Source organism: Apodemus sylvaticus, chromosome X (genome assembly GCF_947179515.1).
Source record: "Apodemus sylvaticus chromosome X, mApoSyl1.1, whole genome shotgun sequence".
In the NCBI taxonomy this organism is placed as follows: Eukaryota; Metazoa; Chordata; class Mammalia; order Rodentia; family Muridae; genus Apodemus; species Apodemus sylvaticus.
Genome location: NC_067495.1, coordinates 147,581,981 through 147,605,916, shown reverse-complemented (window position 1 = coordinate 147,605,916; position 23,936 = coordinate 147,581,981). Strand labels below are relative to the sequence as shown.

Genomic DNA, 23,936 nt, shown 5'->3' with positions numbered 1-23,936 from the left:
TCCATTGCTGAAGAATATCGTGTGTGTGTGTGTGTGTGTGTGTGTGTGTTGAACTTTATGAAAATTAATTGTTGAATGTCACGTATTGCATTTTTCTATTTTTGTCATTTATCTTTTGAATTTAGGGTATCTTTTTTTTTCCTTTTTCAAGTTTTAAACATTTTGTGTGGGCAGTTTTGTCATTTTTTCCCATGGCAGCTCCTGGATTTATATCATAATTAAAAGGTTTGATCAATCTTGATATTATAAAAACTCTACTTTTTTTTTTTTAGTATAATGCTTTCTATGTTATTTTGTTTCAACCTTGAAAGCACTGGGAATTTACTTGATTCCGGGAGAGAGTAGAGGATCTGGTTTGTTGTTAAGTGATGAGCCAGTTTGCTCAGCTCCCTTACTGATTTGTAGTGCCATCTTTCTCACTCCCAAGCCTACTGGTCTGTCTCCTTTTCTTTTTCTATAGCCAGGGTCATGGTCTTTTTGGCTTTAGTTTTGTCTCCAGTTTTTGAGAAAGGGTCTATTTTAGTTCACTCTTCTGTTGCTATAATAAACACCATGACCGCAGGCAACTTGGAGGAAAGGGTTTATTTCAGTTTCCATTTCCAGGTCACAATCTGTTATCGAGGGAAAGAAAGCAGGGCAGGAACTTAAGCAGAAACCATGGATATATTCTGCTTATTGGCTCATTCCCTGGCCCATGTTCACGTAGCTTTCTTATACAGCCCAGACATACCTATCACAGTGTGCTGGACCCTTCCATCAATCATGAATCAAGACAGTCTCTCCCAGATATGGCCAGAGGTCAATCTGATCTGGGAAATTTCTCAATTGAGGATCCACCTTCCCAGGCAACTCTAGGTTATGCTGAATTTATAATAAATATTAAGCAAATAGGGTCTTGTGAACTAAAAGTTGGCCTTTAGGCTAACTTTGAACTCCTGATCTCCTGCACTGAATAAGAGAATGCCAGAAGCAGAATCTATGACTATGAAGATCTTGAACCCCTGATTAGAGATGTCCACAAAAACTGTTGGGGAGAGATGGACATATAGAAACCTTTCTTATTGGTCTTTGTCCATCATCCAGAGTGCCATTTTCTTTTTTATTAGATATATTCTTTATTTATATTTCAAAGGTTATCCCCTTTCCTGGTTCCCCCTGCCCCCAAAATCCCATAGCCCACCCCCCCTCCCCTTGCTCACCAATCCACCCACTCCTGCTTCCCTGTCCTGGCATTCCCCTACACTGGGACATCAAGCCTTCTCAGGACCAAGGGCCTCTCCTCCCTTTGATGTCCAACAAGGCCATCCTCTGCTGCACATGCAACTGGAGCCATGGGTCCCTCCATGTGTACTCTTTGGTTGGTGGTTTTGTCCCTGGGAGCTCTGGGGGTACTGGGTGGTTCAAACTGTTGTTCCTCTAGGGCACTACAAACCCCTTCAGCTTCTTGGGTCTTTTCTCTATCTCCTCCATTGGGGACCCTGTGCTCAGTTCAATAGTTAGCTGAGAGTGTCCCCCTCTGTATTTGTCATGTACTTGCAGAGCCTCCCAGGTGGCAGATATATAAGGCTCTTGTCAGCAAGCACTTGTTGGCATCCACAATAGTGTCTGGATTTTGTAACTGTATATGGGATGAATCCCTAGGAGGGGCAGTCTCTGAATGGTCTTTCCCTCAGTCTCTGTTCCACTCTTTGTCTCTGTATCTTCTCCTGTGGGTATTTTGTTCCACCTTCTAAGAAAATCTCCCATGCTCATGGATCAGCAGGATTAATATAGTAAAAATGGCCATCTTGCCAAAAGCAATCTACAGAGTCAATGCAATCTCCATCAAAATTCCAACTCAATTCTTCATAGAGTTAGAAAGAGCAATTCTCAAATTCATCTGGAATAACAAAAAACCCAAGAAAACTAAAACCATTCTCAACAATAAAAGAACTTCTGGGCAAATCAGTATCCCAGACCTCAAGCAGTACTACAGAGCAACAGTGATTAAAAACTTCGTGGGTATTGGTACAGTGACAGGCAGGCAGATCAATGGAATAGAATTAAAGACCCAGAAATGAACCCACACACCTATGGCCACTTAATCTTTGACCATCCAGCTAAAACCATCCAGTGGAAAAAAAGACAGCATTTTCAATAAATGGTGTGGTTCAACTGGCAGTTAGCATGCAGAAGAATGCAAATCTATCCATTCTTATCTCCTTTACATAGCTCAAGTCCAACTGTATCAAGGACCTCCACATAAAACCAGACACACTGAAACTAATAGAAAAGAAACTGGGGAAGACCCTTGAGGACATGGGCACAGGGGAAAAGTTCCTGAACAAAACACCAATAGCTTATGCTCTAAGATCAAGAATTGACAAATGGGACCTTATAAAATTACAAAGTTTCTGTAAAACAAAGGACATTTTCAATAGGGCAAAACAGAAACCAACAGATTGGGAAAAGGTCTTTACCAATCTTACATCCAACAAAGGGCTAATATCCAATATATACAAAGAACTCAAGAAGTTAGACTCCAGAGAGCCAAATAACCCTATTAAAAATGGGGTACAGAGCTAAACAGAGTGCCATTTTCAATGTGACAACAGGAATGACTCAAGGCAGCTTGACTGTGGTACGGGGTGATCTTGGCCTTCTCATGTCTCCACCCCTCTCTTGACTTCCCTCCTGATGCCCATTGTTCTCCTTTCCAGTGATCTTTCTATTCCTCCTGACATTTGTGCTTGCTTGGTTGGTTTGTCTAGAACATGCTGGGCATACCTCAATGCATGATTTGCTTTGGGCCATCAGCTCAAAGTCTAGCACTGTGCTTCATGCCTTTGATTTTAGCCCTTGATATGTAGAGATAGAAGCCTAAAGGCATCCTTCACTACTCAGAGTTAGAGACAAGCCTGAGATACAAGAGACTCAAAACTAATTCAATTTACCTCAAAAGTCATTACCTCAAAGAAATCTAGCTGAAAGAGACTGCTCCTGACTTCCAACCAGCCTCAATAAAATGGGCTTTTTCATTCCTCATTCATATTCTCTGTCTTTTTGTGTCTTTCTCTTTCTGTTTCTCTTTTTCTCTGACTCTCTTACTTCCATCACTCATTGTTTTCTTCATTAACCTTAACAAACTGATTACTCTTCTACTATTAATGCATTTGTGCCAATGATCTTTTTGTGGTCAAGCTCCACTTCTGTTTTGGATATCACTGGTCTGGAAGAGCTGAAAGAACATTAGCTATGACCTGTGAAGCTCTTGGGCTGGCTAAGGTGACATCTTGTGAGAGGTGGGAGGGAGCTTCTACAGGGCATGTGATCTAACTCTCAGACCAGCAGGTTCTAGGGACCATTTTACAGTACTCTCTGATAGCCACATGCAATTATTACTGAACTTCTGTCTCATAAATACTAACAAAATGACAATGAGTTTCTTGGCACCCAACTTTTGCTTCCTTTGGGACCACTGAGAGAGGGATGGGTGAATGTGTTCAAGAGCTCTTGCCATAACTTGTCTGATTGACTATTTGATTTGTGGATGGTGAGGCATGAGGAAGAGTAGGTATCAAGACTAATACATGAGAGAACTCAATGACAGAGGAGGACTGGGACTGTTTCTTACCAGGGCGTAAAGGATGGGAGGCATGAGAAAGCAGTATGATGTACAAGTTTTGGAAAAGGTAGATGCTATGGAATTGAGTTTGGAAGGGCCCAGACACCTGGGGACCAGAGCTTTTGAGCCACAAATCCCATCTCAGATTTTTAGCCTACTTCCATTTTCAGGAGTTCCTTTATTTTTTTCTTAAAGAAATTTTAGATGGGTAGTGGTGGCACAAGTCTTTAATCCTAGCACTTGGGAGGCAGATTCAGGAAGATTTATGAGTTTGATGCCAGCCTGGTCTACAGAGTGAGTTCTAGGACAGCCAGGGCTCCAGAGAAACCCTGTCTCGAAAAACCAAAAAAAAAAAAAAAAAAAGGTAAAAATATTTCTACAACAACAATCTGTGTGCTGCTTTTCTTTTTTCTTTTTTTTGGGGGGGGGAGTTGGTTTTTTGGATTTGGTTTTTTTCGAGACAGGGTTTCTCTGTGTAGCCCTGGCTGTCCTGGAACTCGCTCTGTAGACCAGGCTGGCCTCGAACTCAGAGATCCGCCTGCCTCTGCCACCCAGAGTGCTGGGATTACAGGCGTGCGCCACCACCGCCCGGCTATGTGTGCTGCTTTTCAACACACACATATATGGACAAAATCATATACTGGGGGGCTCTCAGAGACTGAACCACAAACCAGAAAATATATACACTGGCTGAACCTAGGCCTCTCTGCACATGTATAGCAGATCTGCAGCATGGTCTTCATGTCAAATTGACCTAATAGGTTGTATATGTTTGCGTGTAATGATAGACTTAAAGAGAGATTATGAATTTGAGGGAATGAGAGGGGAAATTTGAGGAGTTAGAAGAGGCAACCTCTGGATTTTGCACCATGTACAGACTAATTAACTCAGGCAGAAGAACAATTCTACTAGGGAGTGGGTATACTGACTGACTGAAGAGCTCATCTCTTATCTGAACCTAAAAGTAATGCTCAGGAGGCAGTAACAGAGGCCAGTGTGAGAGATGCCAACGAAACCAGGGAGTTTGGATAAGGACTATTCCTCTGAACACTTTCTACCCAGCCACTGCCTGAGAAGGCTACGTTATCCCTGGGGACTGTTGTTCTTAGTCACTGCATTGATTTTTGGGTATGGGCATCTTCTGAGAGTATTTTAAAAGATTGGGTTCTATTGAAAAGGCCACCTCCTATAGCCAGACAGGAACCCAAGTGGAATGATAAGAACCTCAACCAACCATATGTGGGTCCTAAACAACTGGAGCAGGGGCTATCCCAAAAAACTGTTGCCTATATCTGGGATATGTTCTTCTAGCTGGGCTGCCTTGTCTGGCCTCAGTAAGAGAGGAAACACCTAGCCTTGCAGACTTAATTGTAGATATTAACTCAGAGGGGGTTTCTCTCTCTCTCTCTCTCTCTCTCTCTCTCTCTCTCTCTCTCTCTCTCTGTGTGTGTGTGTGTGTGTGTGTGTGCTTTTCTGTACATGCACTGTTATTTGTACTCCTATTGACTCCCTACTGCCTTTAGGAAGACATGGTTCCATTTAAGAACTCCTGCTACCTGCTGACTAGATCCCGTCAACTTGGTGGGAGAGGCAAACATCTTATTAGGGTCCATATTTTTTGTTTTTTTTTGGGGGGGGTGGGTTTTTTGTTTTTTGTTTGTTTTTGTTTTTCAAGACAGGGTTTCTCTGTGTAGCCCTGGCTGTCCTAGAGCTCACTCTGTAGACCAGGCTGGCCTTGAACTCAGAAATCCGCCTGCCTCTGCCTCCCAAGTGCTAGGATTAAAGGCATGTACCACCACTGCCTGTCAGGGTCCCTGTTAAAGCAGGCATAAATCAAGTGAAGTTTTTTTGGAAGACATTTGCCACAGTTGAGAGGGGCCAAGGGTAACTCACACAGGAGTCTCTTTTGCTTTTGCAGCTGTCTAAACTGGAACTGATGACTCTGGGCAAAGTCTTTGACTACAGATGCTGGTCCAGGAGTGGGAGAAGAAAAGGGGGAGCATATCTCATACTGTTGTCCATAGCAGCTTCTAAAAGGATTGGGTTTGGGACCCTAGGGACAAAGCTCTGTTTCTGGAGTTTGTGAGGCAGATTTCAGTCTTGTCTCTTCACATTAGTGTCTAGGACCCAAAGGGGAAAAACTGCTAACTTCTTCTTGCACCTTTACTGAACTCTTCTGACTCCATGTTTCCAAATAAACAGAGAGTTTGGTGTGGAACAGGCTAGACCAAATCAAGGGAAATTACCTTTGGGCACAATGCAGGTGGGCACAGCTCCCTGCATGTACCTTTGAGGACTTAAGGCTGTCTATGAAGTGCAGATTCTCTTCTTGAACAGTGGGGTCAGACACTTCATCATCTTAGGGTTAATTCCTACACAATGTCTATGTATAGGTGCCCTTTCTGCAAGATGTGGCCCTCTCTGGTTTGTTGCCTGCAGTATCTTCCCCACTGCCGGGAGGGTCACCTCCTCATCTCAAGTGAATGGAACATGGAACTCAGTTCTGTTTGGAGCCACAGTTAGCCCATATTGTAGTGCTGCAGCAGGATCTGGCCAGGGACAGAAAGTATGTGCTCCCACAAAGGTAGAAGGATGGTAGTGAGGATCCCCTGGACTTTGGAGTATGTTTCTCTACCTGTGTCCCTAGCATGGGATTTCCAAAGTGACTGCCTGTTCCCTATTTTTGCCTCTATACACCGAAGGACTGGGGTCAAACTGACTGTATTCTGGGCCCTGGATGCTTTATTGCATCCACATCACATGCTGTGAAATTTGTCACAGGCAAGTACACACGCACAAGTACTCTGACTCTGCTGCTGCAATTTTTGTAATGCATAGGATAGAAGCAGCCTCTGAGGGCACCAAAGTCAGGACTGACCTGGGTTTGCAGGGACTACATGCTTACTAAAGAAAATGAAAACACAGAGACACTTTTCTCCTGGCTGTTTATTACAGAACAAGAAAAAAAAAAGAAAAAGAAAAAATCCAACAACAACAATAACAACAACAACAACAAAACCACTGGCTCCAAATAGATGCCAGATCTCAAATTCTGAATCAAAATACAGGGTGTCAATTAAAATGTGATTACACAAAATCTGGACACTGAGCAAAGTTTACAGGACAGTGGCTATGGAGTTTCTCTAACAGATACTTAAATATACATGACAAGAACCGTAAATAGAAACCATTAAAGACAAACCCCAAATCAACCAATAATGTTTACAGACTTACCCCCCAAGCCACAGAGATTCACATCAAAAATGAGTGTTAAATGGTTTAAAGCAGACTTTAAAGCATCACTCTGTGATGGTGTACCAAAGCTGTCTAAAGCTAGGGCTTTCTCTGCGGCTGAAGGTCACCATAGGTGACAAAGGGAAGGGAACGCTCTAGTTCTTCAAGGTGGCCAGCTCACACAGTGCTCAGCTCATAGGCTATTTCTGCACCTCTCTTAACCAAACCTAAAGGACGCTCTTGGCCTCTCATGAGTGTCTCTGTGGGACACTTAACCATACCGTGACTTTTGCTGTAAATGTTCATTAGGAAAGAACTAGCTGAGATTTAAAGGCTTGCGAAAGATTAAAAGTCACACTGGGTAGTACAGTTTGTAATGGAGTGGAAATTAATGACCAAGTGGCTTTCTATTAGGCATTGTCAGTTTGCACAATACCCCTTGGTCACATCCACATCTCTCATGGCATGAAAACCTCAGTGACTAGGCCACCTGGTTTAACAAGGTTATCACTGGAGCGAACAACACAGTCTGCATATTTGGAACAATGTATAATAAACACAACTCTATTGAAACCAAAGCTGCCACTTTATTTACAAAGCCACAAAACCAAGTATAAATACTTCTGTCATTTATGATTAGGAAAACCATTTACAAAATTTTCAAATATGTACAAGTAACTTGAAAAATCACCAGCTTTTTATTTATCAGGTAGATAGAGGGATGGGCAGGGCTGACAAGATTCTGACTAGGACCCTAGTGTGGGTATCTGTGGCCAGTTTCAAGCTGGCTGCAGATTCAGACCAGTCTTTTGAGTGACAGCATGGGGCTTTTCTGGAGCACCCTACTTTGATTTACAGCTCCTCAGAACCCTGGGTGACTTGGTCAGCATTCTGGGCTGTAGCATTTTGGGCAGCAGCATGTTGCTCCAAAATGTCACCTATCAGCCTCAAGTTGCACACCCAGTCTTCATCTGGGGCCACACTGGGGCCTTCCAAAAGCTCTTCCATGAAATCCACATCACTGCCTGCAGATGATGGTGAAATCAGACCATCTATTGGGGGCTGGGCCTGAGGCAAGACATTGTCCTGTAGCTCAGGGGATCTGCCCATTCTAATCAATGTACCTAGGGACTGGTTAGTGGCAGCAGTAGCAGCTACATAGCTTGGAGGCTCCAGTCTCTGAATAGGACTCATGGGAGAGCAGCTGGCCATGCTCTGTTGGAGGGACTTGGTGCTCAACATAGGCACAGGCCTCTGTGCTAGGCTCTGCATGAGGCTCTGATTGCCCAATAGACTGAATCTGGGGCTGGCCAGAGCAGAATGCACCTTCTGGACAGGCCTGGCTCCTGGAGCCATCTGATTGGCCTGGACCACAACCTTCTGAGATGGAGATACTAGAGCTGTTGGGGGAGTACTCATGAGTGCCTTGGCAAAGATGATGGAGTTGCTATCAAAATGCGACACAATTCTATTATCTACTTGGCTCAGGGGTGATTCCTTTGAAACTGGCGTGGTTACAGCTGTAGTTGCCACTGTACAGACTGCATTACTGAACACTGAAGACATCATTGGCACACTGGGGAGGCTGAGTTGGTGGGGAGTCAAGGATTGGTTGCCCAGGAGGCTGATACAGAGCTTGGGCAGGGGCACTTCTAAGGGCATGGCCTTGGCTTTGGGACAGACAGAGCCAAGACTATTCAGGGGATCCTGACCCAAGCCTGAGGAGATGGGAAATGGAAGGCCGGTGTTGACTTGCTGCTTCTTCAAAGCTGATGACAAAATACCCATGTGAATTGTGGGTGATAATATGCTTGGAATCCGATTGTTCTGAAGGAGCTGGGTTTTGGGTGGTACCTTTTGCTGGTTGGATGGGGATCTTGTCTTGGTCTGGTTACATTTGGAGATGACTTGTTCTTGTACTGCTGCATGGAAAGAGATATAGGGATTAGTTCCAAAGGTGTCCTCTATTTGGGCTGTGGTCACTGGGCAGGAGCTGCAGGCCCAATGTTGTCTTCATTCATACCCCTGACTATCTCTCCCAGTCCCTCTTAACTTGCCTTATTCCTTTGCTTGTAGCCTGAAATGGAGGTCTTGTGTACTCACAGCATCCTCTACAACAGTGGTTCTCAACCTTCCTCATGCTGTGGCCCTTTAATACAGTTTCTCATGTAATGAGCCTCAACCATAAAATTATTTTCATTGCTACTTCATAACTGTAATTTTGTTAGTTAAGAATCATAATGTAAATATCTGATATGCAGAGCAGCTGATAAGCAACACCTGTGAAAGGATAGGTCAAGCCCAGAAAAGAGTCTTGACCCACAGGTTGAGAACCACTGTTATACAAAGAGCAAATAATGCTGGACTTAAAATGCCAACTGAATTGACTGCCTCTTCATGTATATTAGAGGCTCTGTCAGGGCAGGTGCTATGACTACATTTACTCTAATATTCTGACACTAACCATCCCTCAACAGACAGTTCCTATTTTGTAGAACACAGGCAGAGAGGTGAATGAAGGTCTGGGGAAGAAAGCTCAGTCTCTTAGACAACAGAGAGCAGAGCTTCCTTTAGTTTTTCCCTCTGATAAATGTAATACACAGGAGGACAGAATTCTATTCCCTCCAAAGTCCCACAGGTTAAGCAGTGTCAGCATTCAGACTAGAGGCTCACACGGTTCTGATCTGGAGGTGCTTTCCAAAGAGGGACCTGTTTCTCAATGAAGGTGGGGTGATGGTGATGGACTTTTGTAAGCCAAACAGGTTGTGAGTCTGAAGCACAATGACAGGTAGATTCTCAGAGCAGTCTGGGTGATAGAGTGAGACCTTATCTCCAGATAACAATGAGCAACAGCAACAACAGAACAGGGGCCTTAAAGGATTGGACTTCGTTTAATCAATCTGTTCAGTTAAAGTGATATTGGAACCGTGTGAGCAGGCCTCCCATTGGGATGAATTGTGCTCTTAGAGGCAGGTGAATTAGTCTCAGACTCCTATCTTAGGCACCACTCATGTGGCTTTCATACTTCTCCCTGTCTCTCTAACACCACATGCAGAAACTGTAGGCAGAAATGAACCAACCTTCCACCTCACTGGCTCTGTTAGGAACACTGATCTTTTCTGCTTACCTTGAAATTGAGTCATCTGCTGGGCGATACACGCATTCTGCTGTTTAGGGGTCATTGCCATAGGACCTGATCTCTGCTTCTCTTGCTAAACAGAAGATGGAAAGGCTATATTAGATTAAAGATACAGCCTTGCTTTGCTGTGTAGCGACCTAGGTCTTGACTTTGGTGCAGCAAAAGCATGAGTGGACACATCAACACACACTCAACACATAACATGCATGCCCCACCCGGCAAAACCCCACAAATAGACACAAAAGAGTCTGCATTTGGGTTAAGCAAACCAACTGCAACAGCATAGGATGGGGCAGGAGAGTGTACTAGCAAGAGTACACAGAAAAACAGACATTCTGGATGTCAGACTGCTCAGGATGGGTCAGCAGTGAGATATGGTTGCCAAACGAGCAAATGTAACATTAGGTTGCATTATTAGAAGCAACGTATGTAGAAGGAGGGAGGTGACAGTCTTATACTACTCTGATTTGGCCAAACTACTAACAGGTATACTAACAGGTATCTGGGCATGTCACTCTGGGAGCTTTAGATAAAGTAGCTATATCCAGAGGATAGTAAGCAATGGGGGATAGGGATAAATACTTCAAACTACACAGTCAAGGGATGGCCAGTGAGCTGGGGTGCTAGGACTGGAGTAGAGTACATTCTGGGTTATTTGGCCCAGTTTCTACACGACTGTCATGGAGTAAGTGCTGAATCTTGGTGTAGGTGTTCCTGGCTGTCACATGGTCAGATGGATACACCATTCCACACCAGGAGTAGCCATTTCCCTTCCTCCTGACCTGATTTAGAGAGTGGAAGGAACTTCCTATCCTTATCTCCAAGTACTCTAAATGTTCAGGGGGGAGGGGCCCTACTTCAGGGTCTCAGGCCTCACAGTTTGTAATCAGGGGATTCCAAACCATGGGATTATGGGCAAAAATGTAACCAGGCTACCAATGAAGCCTGAAGGCCAGACATAGTGGTTGCAGCTTTCTCTGAGCCCCTCACGTTGGTAGGGCCTGACGATGACTGGTCAGGACTCACCCTCTCTTCCCACCTGCTACCACCTCCATCTCTCCCCTTCTCAAATAGTCTGTTGCAAATATGGCAACCATCAAAGGCAGCTGCCAGGAAGCACACTCTTAGGTCACCTGCTGGCCTGGTGACCCCAGGTGCCAGATTGGATCTTAGGATATGAGATGCTTGTGTAGAGCCAGTTTCTCCACTAAAATGCTCCCTGAAGCCCTTCTTTGTACTGAGAAGGGTTGGTGTGGCAGTGGGTGGGGTAGAAGGTCAGTGCTTGGGAGTGTGTCCAACTCACAAGCCTGGCAGCGCTCAGTCCCTGCCAAGGCAGAGAGGACAAACACATGGCACAGAGGAGACTGACTACAGCATAAGCCATTTCCCCAGACTGGGCTTTGCTTTTCTACTGTGCCCTTAGGCATCTTTCCGTGCAGCTCTTGCCTCCTCCAGGACTAGGGCTTTTGGGATGTGCTGCAGGGAGGGAGGCTCCATCTCAGCTGACTAGCAGAGCTAAGCTCTTCCTACTAAAACACTGGCTCTAAAGGGAGTTGGGTGGGGTGGGTCTGTCTTACTATCCAGAGCACTTCACACCCACTGTTTCCTGTCATGAGGCCATAACTCAGAGGCAGGGGGTCACATGGCAAGCCCAGGCCACTCCATCTAAATCTGGCTGAAGATTTTTCTGGGTGGGTGACCATTTCTAAAGATGGCTCATTCAGTTCTGATTTTCCTCCTAGGGATACCAGGTCCCCAGATTACTGATGTGAAAGACATGTGAGGTTCAAAAGAGATTAAGTGACAGCCCACGGCAACCTGGCTTGCAAGTACAATGCCTCTTAGACTGTGGACTCAGTGCTTCACTCACTCCTGCCTGTAAGGCCACTGATGCCCACACCCATCTGGATACCATCCCTGTCTGTTTCATTAGTTTTCAAGTGTCAGTGTTGTCTGGGGCTAAGCATAGGGACAGATGGGGGCTGAGAGTGTGACCCAACAGAAATCAGGCTAGGGCAACAAAATTCAGAGGGGAAGATGGACAGGGAGACTATGTCCAGCAGCATGGTAGACAGAAAGAAAGGCTGGTTTGAGGCAGCAGTCAAAGGATGGGATCCTAGTCCACCAGGCCTATCAGATAAGAGAGAGTACTGTAGACCTGAGCCAGGTTCACAAGGATAACTAGGGTGCAGGGAAGTCTCTGTCCGGGGAAAAATACATCCTAGAGCCTCTGATGTGTTTGGGGAAGTTTGGCTAGGGTCTAACAGGGCTTCCATGCTTGTCTGGGTGCTGACAGGCAGCTCCATAAGACCCCTGGGTCTGTGTGTCCTCTATGAGCTGGCTCTTTGCCCTGAAGCCCATTGCTCCCACCAGGGTCTGCTGTCCCTGGCAGAGGACGCCAGGCATTCTCTCCAGGCCTCCAGAGGAGGCTGCTTCCTTTGTTTTGCAGACAAGGCTCCCATCCTTTGTTCTGAATCAATGTGCTACAAAGATAAGCCCCAAGAAAACAGTTGTTGCCTTTTGACACTGACAATTAGAGCCATAGGAAAATGGAGAAAACAGGAAATGACAAATGGTTTCAGTGACCAGGAGGAAATTGTGGCTGAGAATTGCTGCTTAGTGACAGTCCTTCTTATGAGGGACAGCCTGGGTCTGGTGGCTTTTTCTAAGCACATATGGAGGGGTCATTACATGAGTCAAGTTTCCAGAACTGCAATTGTATGGGACACTGACCAGCAGGCTTTGTGGGAGCTCAAGACTGTTTCTCCCTGTATGGCTAAGCTAGGAAGCCTAGGGCTGGGGCCAGCAGAAAGTATCAGGTAACTAAAGCCCCAGCTCTTTCTCTGTAACACCCTTTCCTGGCCCTATTTAGCCCCATTCACCAACAGGTCCTGCCTTTCTGGAAACTTCATGCTGATACTCAAGAATCTGTAAACTGCTACTTGTCTTTTAGGATGCTAGCTAGTGCCTTAGTTTATGTGCCAAGCAGGAGAGAAGCAAAAGGTCTGGGATGCCCTGACACTGCCATGGCCTTTTAGCAGCACAGATCTTAACACAAAGCCTGCCAGAAGTGAGCTTGTACTACATCAGATCCAGCTAGCATCTTGATGTCTCCTGTGGCCCTCTGTGCCATAGCTTTGGTCCTCTCATCCTCAAAGAGAGAAAACCAGGTGTTACCAGATCAAGAGTTACACAAAGGGACTTACTCTCCAATGTGAGGGTAGGGTCATGGAAGCCAGCAGGAATTAGATGTATGTCCTACAAAAGGTCCCTGGGTTGTGGCCTGATTTGGACAAAAGTTACCTATCCTGTGATCTAGAGAAATAAAGTATTGAAGGAGGGAAGAAGAGGATGATACGATAAGGAGGAAAGAACAAAGGAAAGAAAGAAGAAAGGAAGGAAGGAAGGGTGAGCTGAGAGGAGAGGAATGGAGAGAGTGGGGGGAAAAGACAGAGACCCTGATAAATTGGGGAGGAGGAGCAGGGGATGAGAGATATGGGGGGGCAGGAGAGGAAAGGAAAGGGGAGGGAAGTGACAGAGAGAGATGAGGAAAAAGGAGGAAGACGGGAAAGGAGAGAGAAGAGGGGCTTGTTTCCTCTACAAGGCACCTCCCGCCCAACAGTTCTTGCAGCAGGCACGGCTCTTTGTGTCCCCTATGGAAGCCAGCCCACTAGACTACAGAAGGCGCTCAGCTATTTGTTCCAAGGGTTAATGAGCTTTGGCATAGTTTGTCTATTACACCACAAGGAAAAGCATTTTCTTTCGTGGACTTGGGAAGCTGGACTTGAAAGCAACTACCCCATGCTCATCACTGTGAGGTGCTGCAACCCTATCTGCCTGAGCACTACCTGGGAAGACAAGGCTTACAGAGTAACTCAACCAGTCCCTTCAGCATTCAGTTGATAAATATTTAAGACTACTATGCTCAGGGCCAGACTGTGCTTACCATGTGGTTGTTACTGAATGTCTCTATCAGTGTGGAGCTTACACTAGGCAGGGGAATGGACAAGACACAAGTCAGTCATTGTAGGTAGGTTGTCTTCTAAAGGCACTATGGCAAAGTGAAGAGACACTCAGAGGACGGGCATAAGTAGAGCCTTTAGGTCACACTATAACCACATGTGTCATACCATTTCTGTATTAGGCAAGACCCAATGTGGTGTTGGTCTGTTAAGGTCATTCCTGGCCCCTCTGCATAAATGGCTGCAAGCTTCACTTACAGTGGCAGGGCTACCCTTAGAGCATTCTCAAGCCATCACCAGGACTTCACAAAAAAATGTCATCAAAAGTAAATTACAAAGCTTTGTGTAGCTCATCTGTACCTTAGGGCTGTCTTTGCTTTTGACCAGAGCCTGTATAAGCCCCTCCTACCTAGTCTTGGTTTTAGGGCTGGCCAATCCCTGCAAAGTTTGCTTTAAATGCTAGGGATGATCCCCAGGCAGAGGAGACCTGTCTTTCTTCTGTCTCTGCAGTACCTGAAACCTCTGGCTCACTCTGACCCACTGGCTGAAGTGATGAGGGACTGAAAGGGAATGCAGACCTAAATTTCAGAGTGGAGAGATCTCCCTGAGCCTTCACCACAGCGTGAAAGGTACTGGATTAAGCACAGAATTTGCGCTATTAGGAGTAGGAATTCTCCAGGCAAGCTAGCAGCAATCTTCTCATGTGGCTTCTAAGGCCAAGGAAGAGCTGGGCAGGGCTGGGTGAAAACATGATATTCAGAGAGGATGGAGTCTCCTGGGGTTGGGATAATTCAGTCTCCCTGGGAACTTTGGGCTGGACAAGATTCTTCTGGTTTCAGCTGAAAAGGGGGAAGCTAAGGAGTGCTATGAATTCTAGGGAGAGAGAAATCAATAGCTCTTGTCTGGAAAGCACAGCTTGTTCTTCCAGGCCAGAACCTATCACAGGATAAAGAGAACAAAGTTATGTGTACTAAAGCAGACTTTCCATTAAAGGCTAGAATCTCTGGAGGTCCTTTCAGCTCAATGACCATCTTCTACCGGTTTCTATACAGACAGGGCAGACATCCTGTGAGCATTGGTATTTCATGCCTCAGAACAATAACTTTGTGGTTCAAAGAAATCTGCCAAGGCTGGTATCTATTACCTTGCTCTCTTGGCCACTAATGGGACTCTGAGGTGTGCTAAGTCATTTCTTCTAGACTCTAGAATTGAGAGAGGTTCAGCCAAACTCATAGGTGGCTTTGGTAGGCTTGGCATCGACATTGAATCATGTGCCCCTAGACTGCCCATTCTTTTATGGGTGACCCAGATGTCCCCTTCTGGAGCATGACTCCCGAGTGAGGCCAAAGAATGAAATGTGGAGCCCATAGCAGAGCACTGTCAGGACTTGGAGCTCATGAACTTCCTGAATTCTCGCTCAGTATCAGACAGACAGGCACTGAGTAGGAGATTTGGAGTGTAGCCTGCTGTCCTGGTCAGGCAAGAAGGCAGGCTGGCATGGAAGCAAATGAGGTGTTAGTGGGTGTCAATGCAAGAGAGGTAAGACCAAGGGGCTTGGACTACTCTGCTTGCTTGAGTTCCTCACTTTGCCCAAGAATGATAAGAAAAAGTAATTTAGAAGGGCAGTAGAAATCCTTCATAGTTGTACAGAACCCTGTGGGTTGCAAAGGGCCTACTTTTCAGAGCTGTCACCTCCTGAGTTCCTTCCAATCCTTGTGAGGCAGGTGGGCAGACTGAGCAGGGGATTGTGCCCCAGTTGACAGATGAGGAAAGCGAGGCATGGGGGAAGTGACTTACCAGCAGCATCACAGCTAGGCAGTAGTGGAGCAGGCGCCTGCCTCCAGGCCTTCGGATCCCAGCTGCCCCAGGGGGCTGCCTCTGAGGTGCTGTACGAGGAGGTGACTCGGGCCAGCTCGTGAGCAAAGGAGCTGCTGGGCAGGAAGGACTCATTCCCCAGGGCCTGGCGGGATGGGGGCTGTCGCCCCAGGCTGACATGGGGAGGCCTGGCTTCCCCAAGCTTGCAGGCTTTGTCTACATGAGTCTACAACAACCGATTGAACAATCCATCAGCTGTTTGGCCACAAAAGGCTTCTGACTGATTTTGTCACTGCCCTGACTAACTAATTGGAATCTTGTATTTATATACATCAACTGACCTGGGCAAAGCAAAACCAAATATCTTTGTGCTCTTAGCTTGCTATGGGTCACAGACTTTTTTGAAAATCAATTGGAAGGTCTGCTGTCTCTCCACAGAAACATACTTACCTTGTGACATCTCTTCCCCCCTCTTCCCCCCTAGAGTACCAATGATTTTTTTTTAAAATGCATTTCAGTTGATTTGGGACAATACTTAATGCCAATAAAAGGATTTCATATGTGTGATGTCCTGCCTTAAGCAATATTGACTTGTTAGAAGCAGGAATAAAGCTAAGTCAGATAGCGGACTCATTGACAATGATTTTGGCACCTTCAGATCACTCCCACCCCTGCCCGATCCCCATAACAGAACTCACAATTTACTCATGGCTTGTAGAAACTAGTGTGTAGATATGCTGAGGTGAGTGTAAAAGTAGCCAAATGAGCCTCCTCTCAGCCACATCCTGAGCTGCAGTCCTCACCGCACCAGACCCCGACCGGGCATTAAGGTTTTGGGGGCTAGTGTGGGCATGAGATTTCTTGCCTTTCAGTTTTACATGTCAGGGATTTCACTGTTTCTCTGTGTGTGAAATGTAGAATCTAGTTCCTTCAGATATAACAATTAAAATAACCTTATCCTGATGTCCTCATGGGCAAGAGCTTCATAACTTCAAGTAGGTGGCCAGTAGAGCCTTGTCTCCCTGACAAGCACACAAGCATCTAACAACAGTCATGTCCCAAAGGAGGGGGGAAGCCTGCAAAATGGGGGAGTGGTTCTTTTTTTTCTGTACCAAGCAGTGTCTCTTGATTTTCATCTTTGAACTGTAAGTGGTCTACTATGTTTAGCCAGCAGCCCAATGGAAAGGGGAATATTCACTCCCTGAATCAAAGCAAAAACATTTTGGTGCATTCAGCTTACTGCAAGAAACACTTAGTGACCACCTATCAAGGAGAACTACTTTCAGTGGCTGATATATTATAGAAGTACAGTCTATACATATATTATTTGAAATAACAACACAACCTACACTGGTGAATTTATTGATCACTTATTTTGCTCTCAGGACTAAATAGAGGGCTTTAAACACTTGATCTCCTCTGTCCTTACAAATAGCTATCTATGAGGTAGGGACTATTATAGACCTTACTTTTTGGATGAGGATATAGTGGCCCAGAGAGATTAACTAAGTTGCCCAAAGTCACACAGCTATTTAGTACCAAAGCAAGATGTGGAGATGGGTTTACTTCACTCCCAAATCCACATGTAGCATGTACTAAGTTTCTAGATCATGATGTGGAAAATAAGCCTTGAATTGGAAAATTGTTATAGTGAAAGTACAGACAAGGTATATCAGGGGAGGTTCCAATCATTTTAAGATAAATTATACATATTTAAATATGGCAATAAGAAAATGACTAGCTGGACTATTTTAGAAATAATACATGTCCATTTAAAATAAACAGGCCCAAGCATTCTTTGCTGTTCTGATGACATTTGCTATTCTAGCAAGGTAGCTTGTTACCATTATACTTGGGGAGCTCATCAAATTCCCATTTGTCCTTGGAGCAAGTTTATCAGGGTAAGACAGGAGGACTATGATTTTCTGGAATTCATAATTCTTTATGCCTACTTACTTAGCTCCTTGATAACTCTAAATACTGTTCTATAGAAGTTTTGCAGAAACAAGTTCTCATGGGTCCCAGACTATCCTCAAACTTCCTGAACCCACTCTGTAGCTGAGGATGACCTTAAATTCTGATCTTCTAGCCTCTACCTCCATAATTTTGGGATTATAGGTGTGAGAGTGCAAATACTAATTTGAAAGTTGGAATTTGAAAAGTCCTGACATACACATATTTCTCAGGTTCTGAAACTTGCCCTGCTCCATGATGAGATTGTGACAGCCAGGCGTTGGGCTTATTTATAGAGAATGAAAGCTTTCTTCATTGTTGTTTTTGTTTGGTTTTGTTTTAGTTTCTTAGGAATCCTCTATAACTTCATTTCTTGAAAAGTTTTAATGATTAAATTACTAAGGAATGGACTACCGTTTACCCATAGGAGTTAGGAAACTACTAAGGAGTCATGGGAGAGGTTTTCAGTGGATAGGACAGAGTTGATGCAAAGTAGAAACAAGGAATAATTGATCAAAACATGGAATATATATATATATATATATATATATATATATATATATATTCAATGTTAAATATATATTTTATATTATATATATTTCATAGGCTATCAAAAGCCTAGTGTTAGATATGGGTTACTTTTTTTTAGTTGTGGGGTCCTAAAGACTCCCAATAATTATTGACAATCCCCATTACTCTTGGTTACTCTTCAGAAGTGGATGGTAAGACCCAATTCTTGAAGATACCTGAGTTATAGAAGCTGGAGAAATCAAGCTGGCACTGTCCTGGAAGACTCATCCCTACTGACTTGCATTCATACGCTGGAAGGTGCTGTACATGCTACTAGAGGAGAAAAGGAATCAGTAATCTCATTTAGCTGTGATCACTGTGAGCTTCAGCTGTAAGAGGCTTGGCAAGATACAGCAACTGGTACAATAGTGACACAGATGTTATAGTGTGGAACAACTACTTGCTGATTGGATTTAAAGCCTTTTTCATAAGGTGAAACTACCCCAGTACTGTTAATAATTAGTCCAAAACCTCATGGCTGGCAATGTTGTAGATCCTGGGGGAGACCCTACCCCTAACTAGTCTGCTAGGTAGGCATAGTTTTAAATGGTTCCCTAATTTATTTTTATTCCCATAGATTAGTGCATTTCTTAACCTTCATTAGACAAGCTTCTTTTTCTAATAGATGGTGATGAACACAGAGACATACAATTAGTTAACATGGAGAGAATATGAGACTGCGAGTACATAGATTTAAATGGAACATATATATCATACTCCTTCCTCCAAACCTTACAGTGGAAGGTTGTAAGAGAAAAGGTAGTAAATGATTATAGTGAAAAAGTTTTCCAGACATAACAGGGCAGTCACTCACATGAACTCACAGTAGCTGTGAGTACATGCAGAAGACCTGTGAAAGTCCTGCACATGCACATGCAGGCAATACCAAGTGGACTTCATGGGTTAAAAAAAAAAGGGGGTATGTGATATTGGAAGTGAACAGTATTGGTGGGGTCAGGGGATGAATTAGCAGTCAAAATAGGGATAGATGTGATCAAATCATATTATACATGTGAATGAAATTCTCAGACAATAAAGAGGAAAAAACAGAAAGAAATGGCCCTCCAGCAACATTAGCATATGCTTGCAGTGCCTTAGTAATCCATCAGGAGGAGAAGCCTGCAGGTGGCAGATGGAACCTACTCTAGCAGATAGTCAGTGCAGCTCTTTTTCAGCAGCACAATCATGAGTGGTCTGAAGTACTCATCAGGTGCAGCAAGATAGGAACAGACACTTTGAAAATCCCTACCTCTTGCAGTCAAAACACAAAGGGAGGCAAAGGAAGGGATGCTCTCCCCTAAGTGGATCTCATGAGTAGAAACTTCTGAGAGTTAAAATGTCCCTAACAATCTTTCTTTGGATCACAGTTTTAGGCTATGTGGTGCAGTTTCTGTTCTCAATTAAATAAAAGGCAGAAAACACACACCTTAGCTACACAGAAGTCTTCTGTGTCAGTCAGAGTCAAAATTGAATTCCATCTCTTTCTCTCCTGATTGCAGCTAGCCCAAACACCTGCAGTGAGCAAGTAGCAGAGCTGGAGGCTGAGCCAGGGTCTGAGGTTTTAAAAAATCTAGGCTTTTAATCATCATGCTTCAAGATGAGGCAGTCTCCTCACAACTTCATGTTCCCCTGGTCTTTTGCTGGACAGAGCAAACACTGCTTCTAGGCCCTGGGCTTCCAGGGGAGACATCCAATTGACAGTCAAGTTCAGACAACTAAGGAAGGGAGAGGCAGGATTTCCTTTGGAGACTTCCTGATTGAAAGAGCAAATCTAATGAATGCATCTAAATTCATTCTGTCTTTCAAAGACTGATGAAACTACAACCAGCCTCTGTCATTAACTTTGTTTTTAAAAATAAATTCCCACTAGGAAAGGGAGTATATAACAGGAGATAATAGCATCATAATTAGTGAGGTTAAAAAGCAGACCTGGACAGATAGGCACCACTATAGCTACTACAGAAGAGAAATAAAGGCAAGAGGACTGCTTAGACCCAGGGTCTCGGGACAATTTGGGATGCATAGCCAGACCACTTTTTGAAACACTAGCAACACTACCAACAAATAAAGCCCTCAGACAACAACCACCCAGAAAGAGCAAAGCAGCCTCAAGGAAGGTGAATTGCAAATCAGCAGAGATAGAGCAACTTGGTCTAGGTGGTGAAATATTCAGCATGCTCTAGGATACTCAGATAGTCTGGTACTAGATGGTGACAGGGATGGGGATGTGGCCCACAAAAATCACATGGGCTGAAAGGTGTTGACGAAATAAGCAGCCATCTATATTCATAGGCCCGTGCCTATCCCCAGCCCTGGCAGACATGAGGCTTGGCGCTTTGCTTGCCCTGTCTCTTCTCCACACCTAGAATTCTGTCCACAATTCTGCCCCATGTCACAACATCGAGGTGGGAACTTAGCTCTCACTTCTCCTAAAGCCAAGCTGAAGACAAAGTAGTACTGGAAAAGCTCAGCTTTCTTTCCTCTGGACGAATTTAGCTAGTAGTGGCCTATGACTCCTTTTAGCAGAGTGTGGTGGTACCTGCTTGTGATACTTAGCACTTGGGAGGCTGAAAAAGGAGGATTGCTGTGTCTGAAGCCAGTCTGAGCTACAGAGTGAGATCCTACCAAAGAACAAAACCATGAACCAACCAACCAACCAACCAACCAACCAACCATTAGTAAGTTGTGAAACTGTCCAGAACAGAATGGGAATGATGGTAATGAGGATTCCCATGTGATGGGTGGAGTGTGATCATGAGGAACAGCAGTTGATTTCTTCACCTTACCATAAAGGAGGAAAAGTTATATATGTAGGCTGATAGCAATATGCCAATGAGAAATATATATTTCTATATAGAAAAAATGCTGTATTCCAGTATGTTAGCAAGAGTTATTCTTTGGTTACTATATACTCATATTTACATATTTTATTATCCCTTGAGGTTTGTGGCTTTTTAAAAATACTTTTGTGCATTTTCCAAGTTCAGTTCCAGAAGAAAAGATTACTTTTGCAATCAGAAAGCAACAAGCACAATAAAAAAAAAGCTCATAATATCCTCATGTCAAAATGAATAAGTATGAGCATAAAGCCTGTGTTTTAAGGACCACGTGTGGAAGTCTCAGCAGAAGACTGGTTATACGAATGGAAATTACTGTATGCTCCCAACTTCTCAGAGTCTAGGGTTGCTTCTGGAGTTGTCTCTGGGAAGTCAGCACTAGGTGTGATCTCTCAGAAAAGAGTAGGTACCCAGAAAGCTTCTCAGATAATTTGAATGTTTTATTTCTTCCTTAATTTGGATAATTTGGATGTTTTATACTCTTTCACATCTACTGCAAACATTCTACAACAGGTTTCCTTGAGAGTAAACCAAGAGTCCTAGTCCTGGCCATGGTAAAGAAAGAGCCATGTCCAATCACAAAAGAACACACATGGAATGCAATCTCTGATAAATGGTTATTAATTAGCCCAGAAGCCCCGAATACCCAAGGCACAATTAGCATATCAAATGGCTCCGATGAAGAGAGGGTCCTGATCCTGGAAAGGCTTGATCTAGCATTGGAGGGGAGTATCAGGACAGAGAAAAAGGAGGGAGGTGATTGGAGAATGGGTGGAGAGAGAAGAGGGCTTATAGGACATATGGGGAGGGGAGAACCAGGAAAGGGGAAATCATTTGGAATGTAAACAAAGAATATAGAAAATAAAAAAAAGAAAGAAAGAGCCATGTCAAAGGAACAACCCAAGTTTACAGAAAGCCATTAGAGTTTCAAAAGTCACTTTGGTATTTTCATTTGTCTCTCTGGAGCTACTCCATGTCCAGTACGTGTGGGATCAGGACGTGAGAGTTAAGGTTGTGAGCCTGAAGTCTGCATGCTAATGGCAAGAGGCTGGGAATGTGCCTGGCTGTGGTTCTCAGTTCAGGTGTCAATGCCAATCAACTGATGATTAAGATATGGATCACCATAATGTGATCCATTTGATCCAACAGCAGCCACTTTCCCTGGTCTGAAGCCAGGAATGGAAGCAGAGAACATATATCTAGGAAATGCATTTCCTATGGACATGTTAGTGAAAGCAGGATCCATAGTGGAAGCAAAGGCTGTGAGTGACAAGAGCAGACAGTCTCCAGCACTGAGCTTTTCCAATGTCTGGTTCTCCCGGGCATTTATTAACTGAGGCATATGACACCTTTGAGTTCCTCAAGGAGAAACACTGTACCGTCAACGTTCTGCCCAGGGCAGTGTTCTTTCCAATGGCATGTGTCTTACTCTCTACCACCTTCCTTCTATACCATTCAGCCTCGGGCTTCCATAGGTTCCCCCGGAGAAGCTGGAGTACACTCCAGTGTGCTTGTAGCAAAGTTACCATTTATTGAGTTGAGAATTACTACAACCAATTAATCTAGTGGTGGCAGCTTATGGAGTGGGCAGTGAAAAGCATTGAAGAACAGCTACTACCTATCCCCCAACCTTGGCTAGCCCATGCATCTGCACATCAGTATTCTCAGATGGGCCTTTAGAATCCATGGTGCAAGGCACAGATGTGAATCCCTGTCCAGGCAGATCTGTGGTTTGCAGTAACACAGGCTGAGATATGGAACTGATTACCCCTACACAGGATGTGATAGGTCCTTGCTGTGAGTTTACCATAAGCCTCAGTGAACAATGGAGACTACTTTCACAGTACAATCTTATCTTCAAACAGCAGAGCAAGGCCCATGAGCCCATTCATTCGAGGTAGATTGGGCATTAAAGTTTATACTAGACTGATAAAACTTAACCGTGGGCAGCTACTAAAGACCTGCAGACAGAGAAATTGGGATAGCATTAAGTGCCTGGTGAGATGCATAGTCTGAGCCTGCCAGATTTCTATTCCAGACAGCATTGCCTGTTGTGAGATGCAGCCATCTGGGGACATGTGTCTACCTCAATAATAAATAGATCACAGAAGTGTGGGCTTTGGCTCTACCTTGGAGTTATGATCTTAGCAGGTGGTGATTTGGAGTATTTTCCTTTCTTTCTTTCACAACCCAATTTTTGTTATATTTTCAAGTGCATTTTGTGTGCGTGTATGTGTAGATGTGTGGGTGTGCTCATGCACATATACAGAGATCACAGGACAACCTGTGGAGTAAGTTCTCTCCTTAGGACCTGGGAGTTGAACTCAAGTTGTCATGCTTGATGACAAGCACCTTTACTAGCAGTGCCATCTCTCTGCTCCTCTCCTATTCCTTCTGAAAAAATGCCAGTAGTGTATTTGGGACAAACCAGCATGTGGATTGCTGTATAGTCCTAAAAATGTTGACAACACATCCACAGCAGACTCTCAGAAAATCTGTGCCTGATTGTTATCCAGTGCTGAAACAATGGAAGTAACTTCAGGCTCTGAGAAAGTAAGCAGCCTGCTTGGAATTTCTTTTAAGATAGGCACAACTAAAGCTGTTATAAATAACAAATCCTTCAATGACAAGGTGATGCTACATGCAACAAGCATCAAGGGTTTTCAGGAAAACATAACTTCACTTAGTATTGAAAATAAGGTACCAGAAACTAATCAAATAGCAATCACTATAGGATATAGCTTAGAAGGAGCAGAGCATTTACAATAGTTGTTTAAAGCTTAAAGAAACATGTTGATAATCCAATAAGGAAACTTAACAAA

The 23,936-nt window shown here is 44.2% G+C and overlaps 1 protein-coding gene across 2 annotated transcripts in view; it reads right to left on the bottom strand.

The window, feature by feature from the left end:
- Positions 1 to 6,547: 6,547 nt before the first annotated feature.
- Positions 6,548 to 23,936, bottom strand: part of Mamld1 (mastermind like domain containing 1) — a 137,265-nt gene continuing 119,876 nt past the window's right edge. Inside the window, exons 5-7 of one of the 2 annotated variants that reach the window (XM_052171374.1) lie at positions 15,737 to 15,980; positions 9,966 to 10,050; positions 8,663 to 8,760 (exon numbers count right to left, since the gene is read on the bottom strand). In XM_052171374.1, coding sequence (XP_052027334.1) covers positions 10,010 to 10,050; positions 15,737 to 15,980 — 285 coding nt within the window. In that variant the 3' untranslated portion in view covers positions 8,663 to 8,760; positions 9,966 to 10,009. Of the gene's footprint in view, positions 8,761 to 9,965; positions 10,051 to 15,736; positions 15,981 to 23,936 lie in introns of both variants that reach the window. The other variant, XM_052171375.1, reaches the window with a different exon arrangement.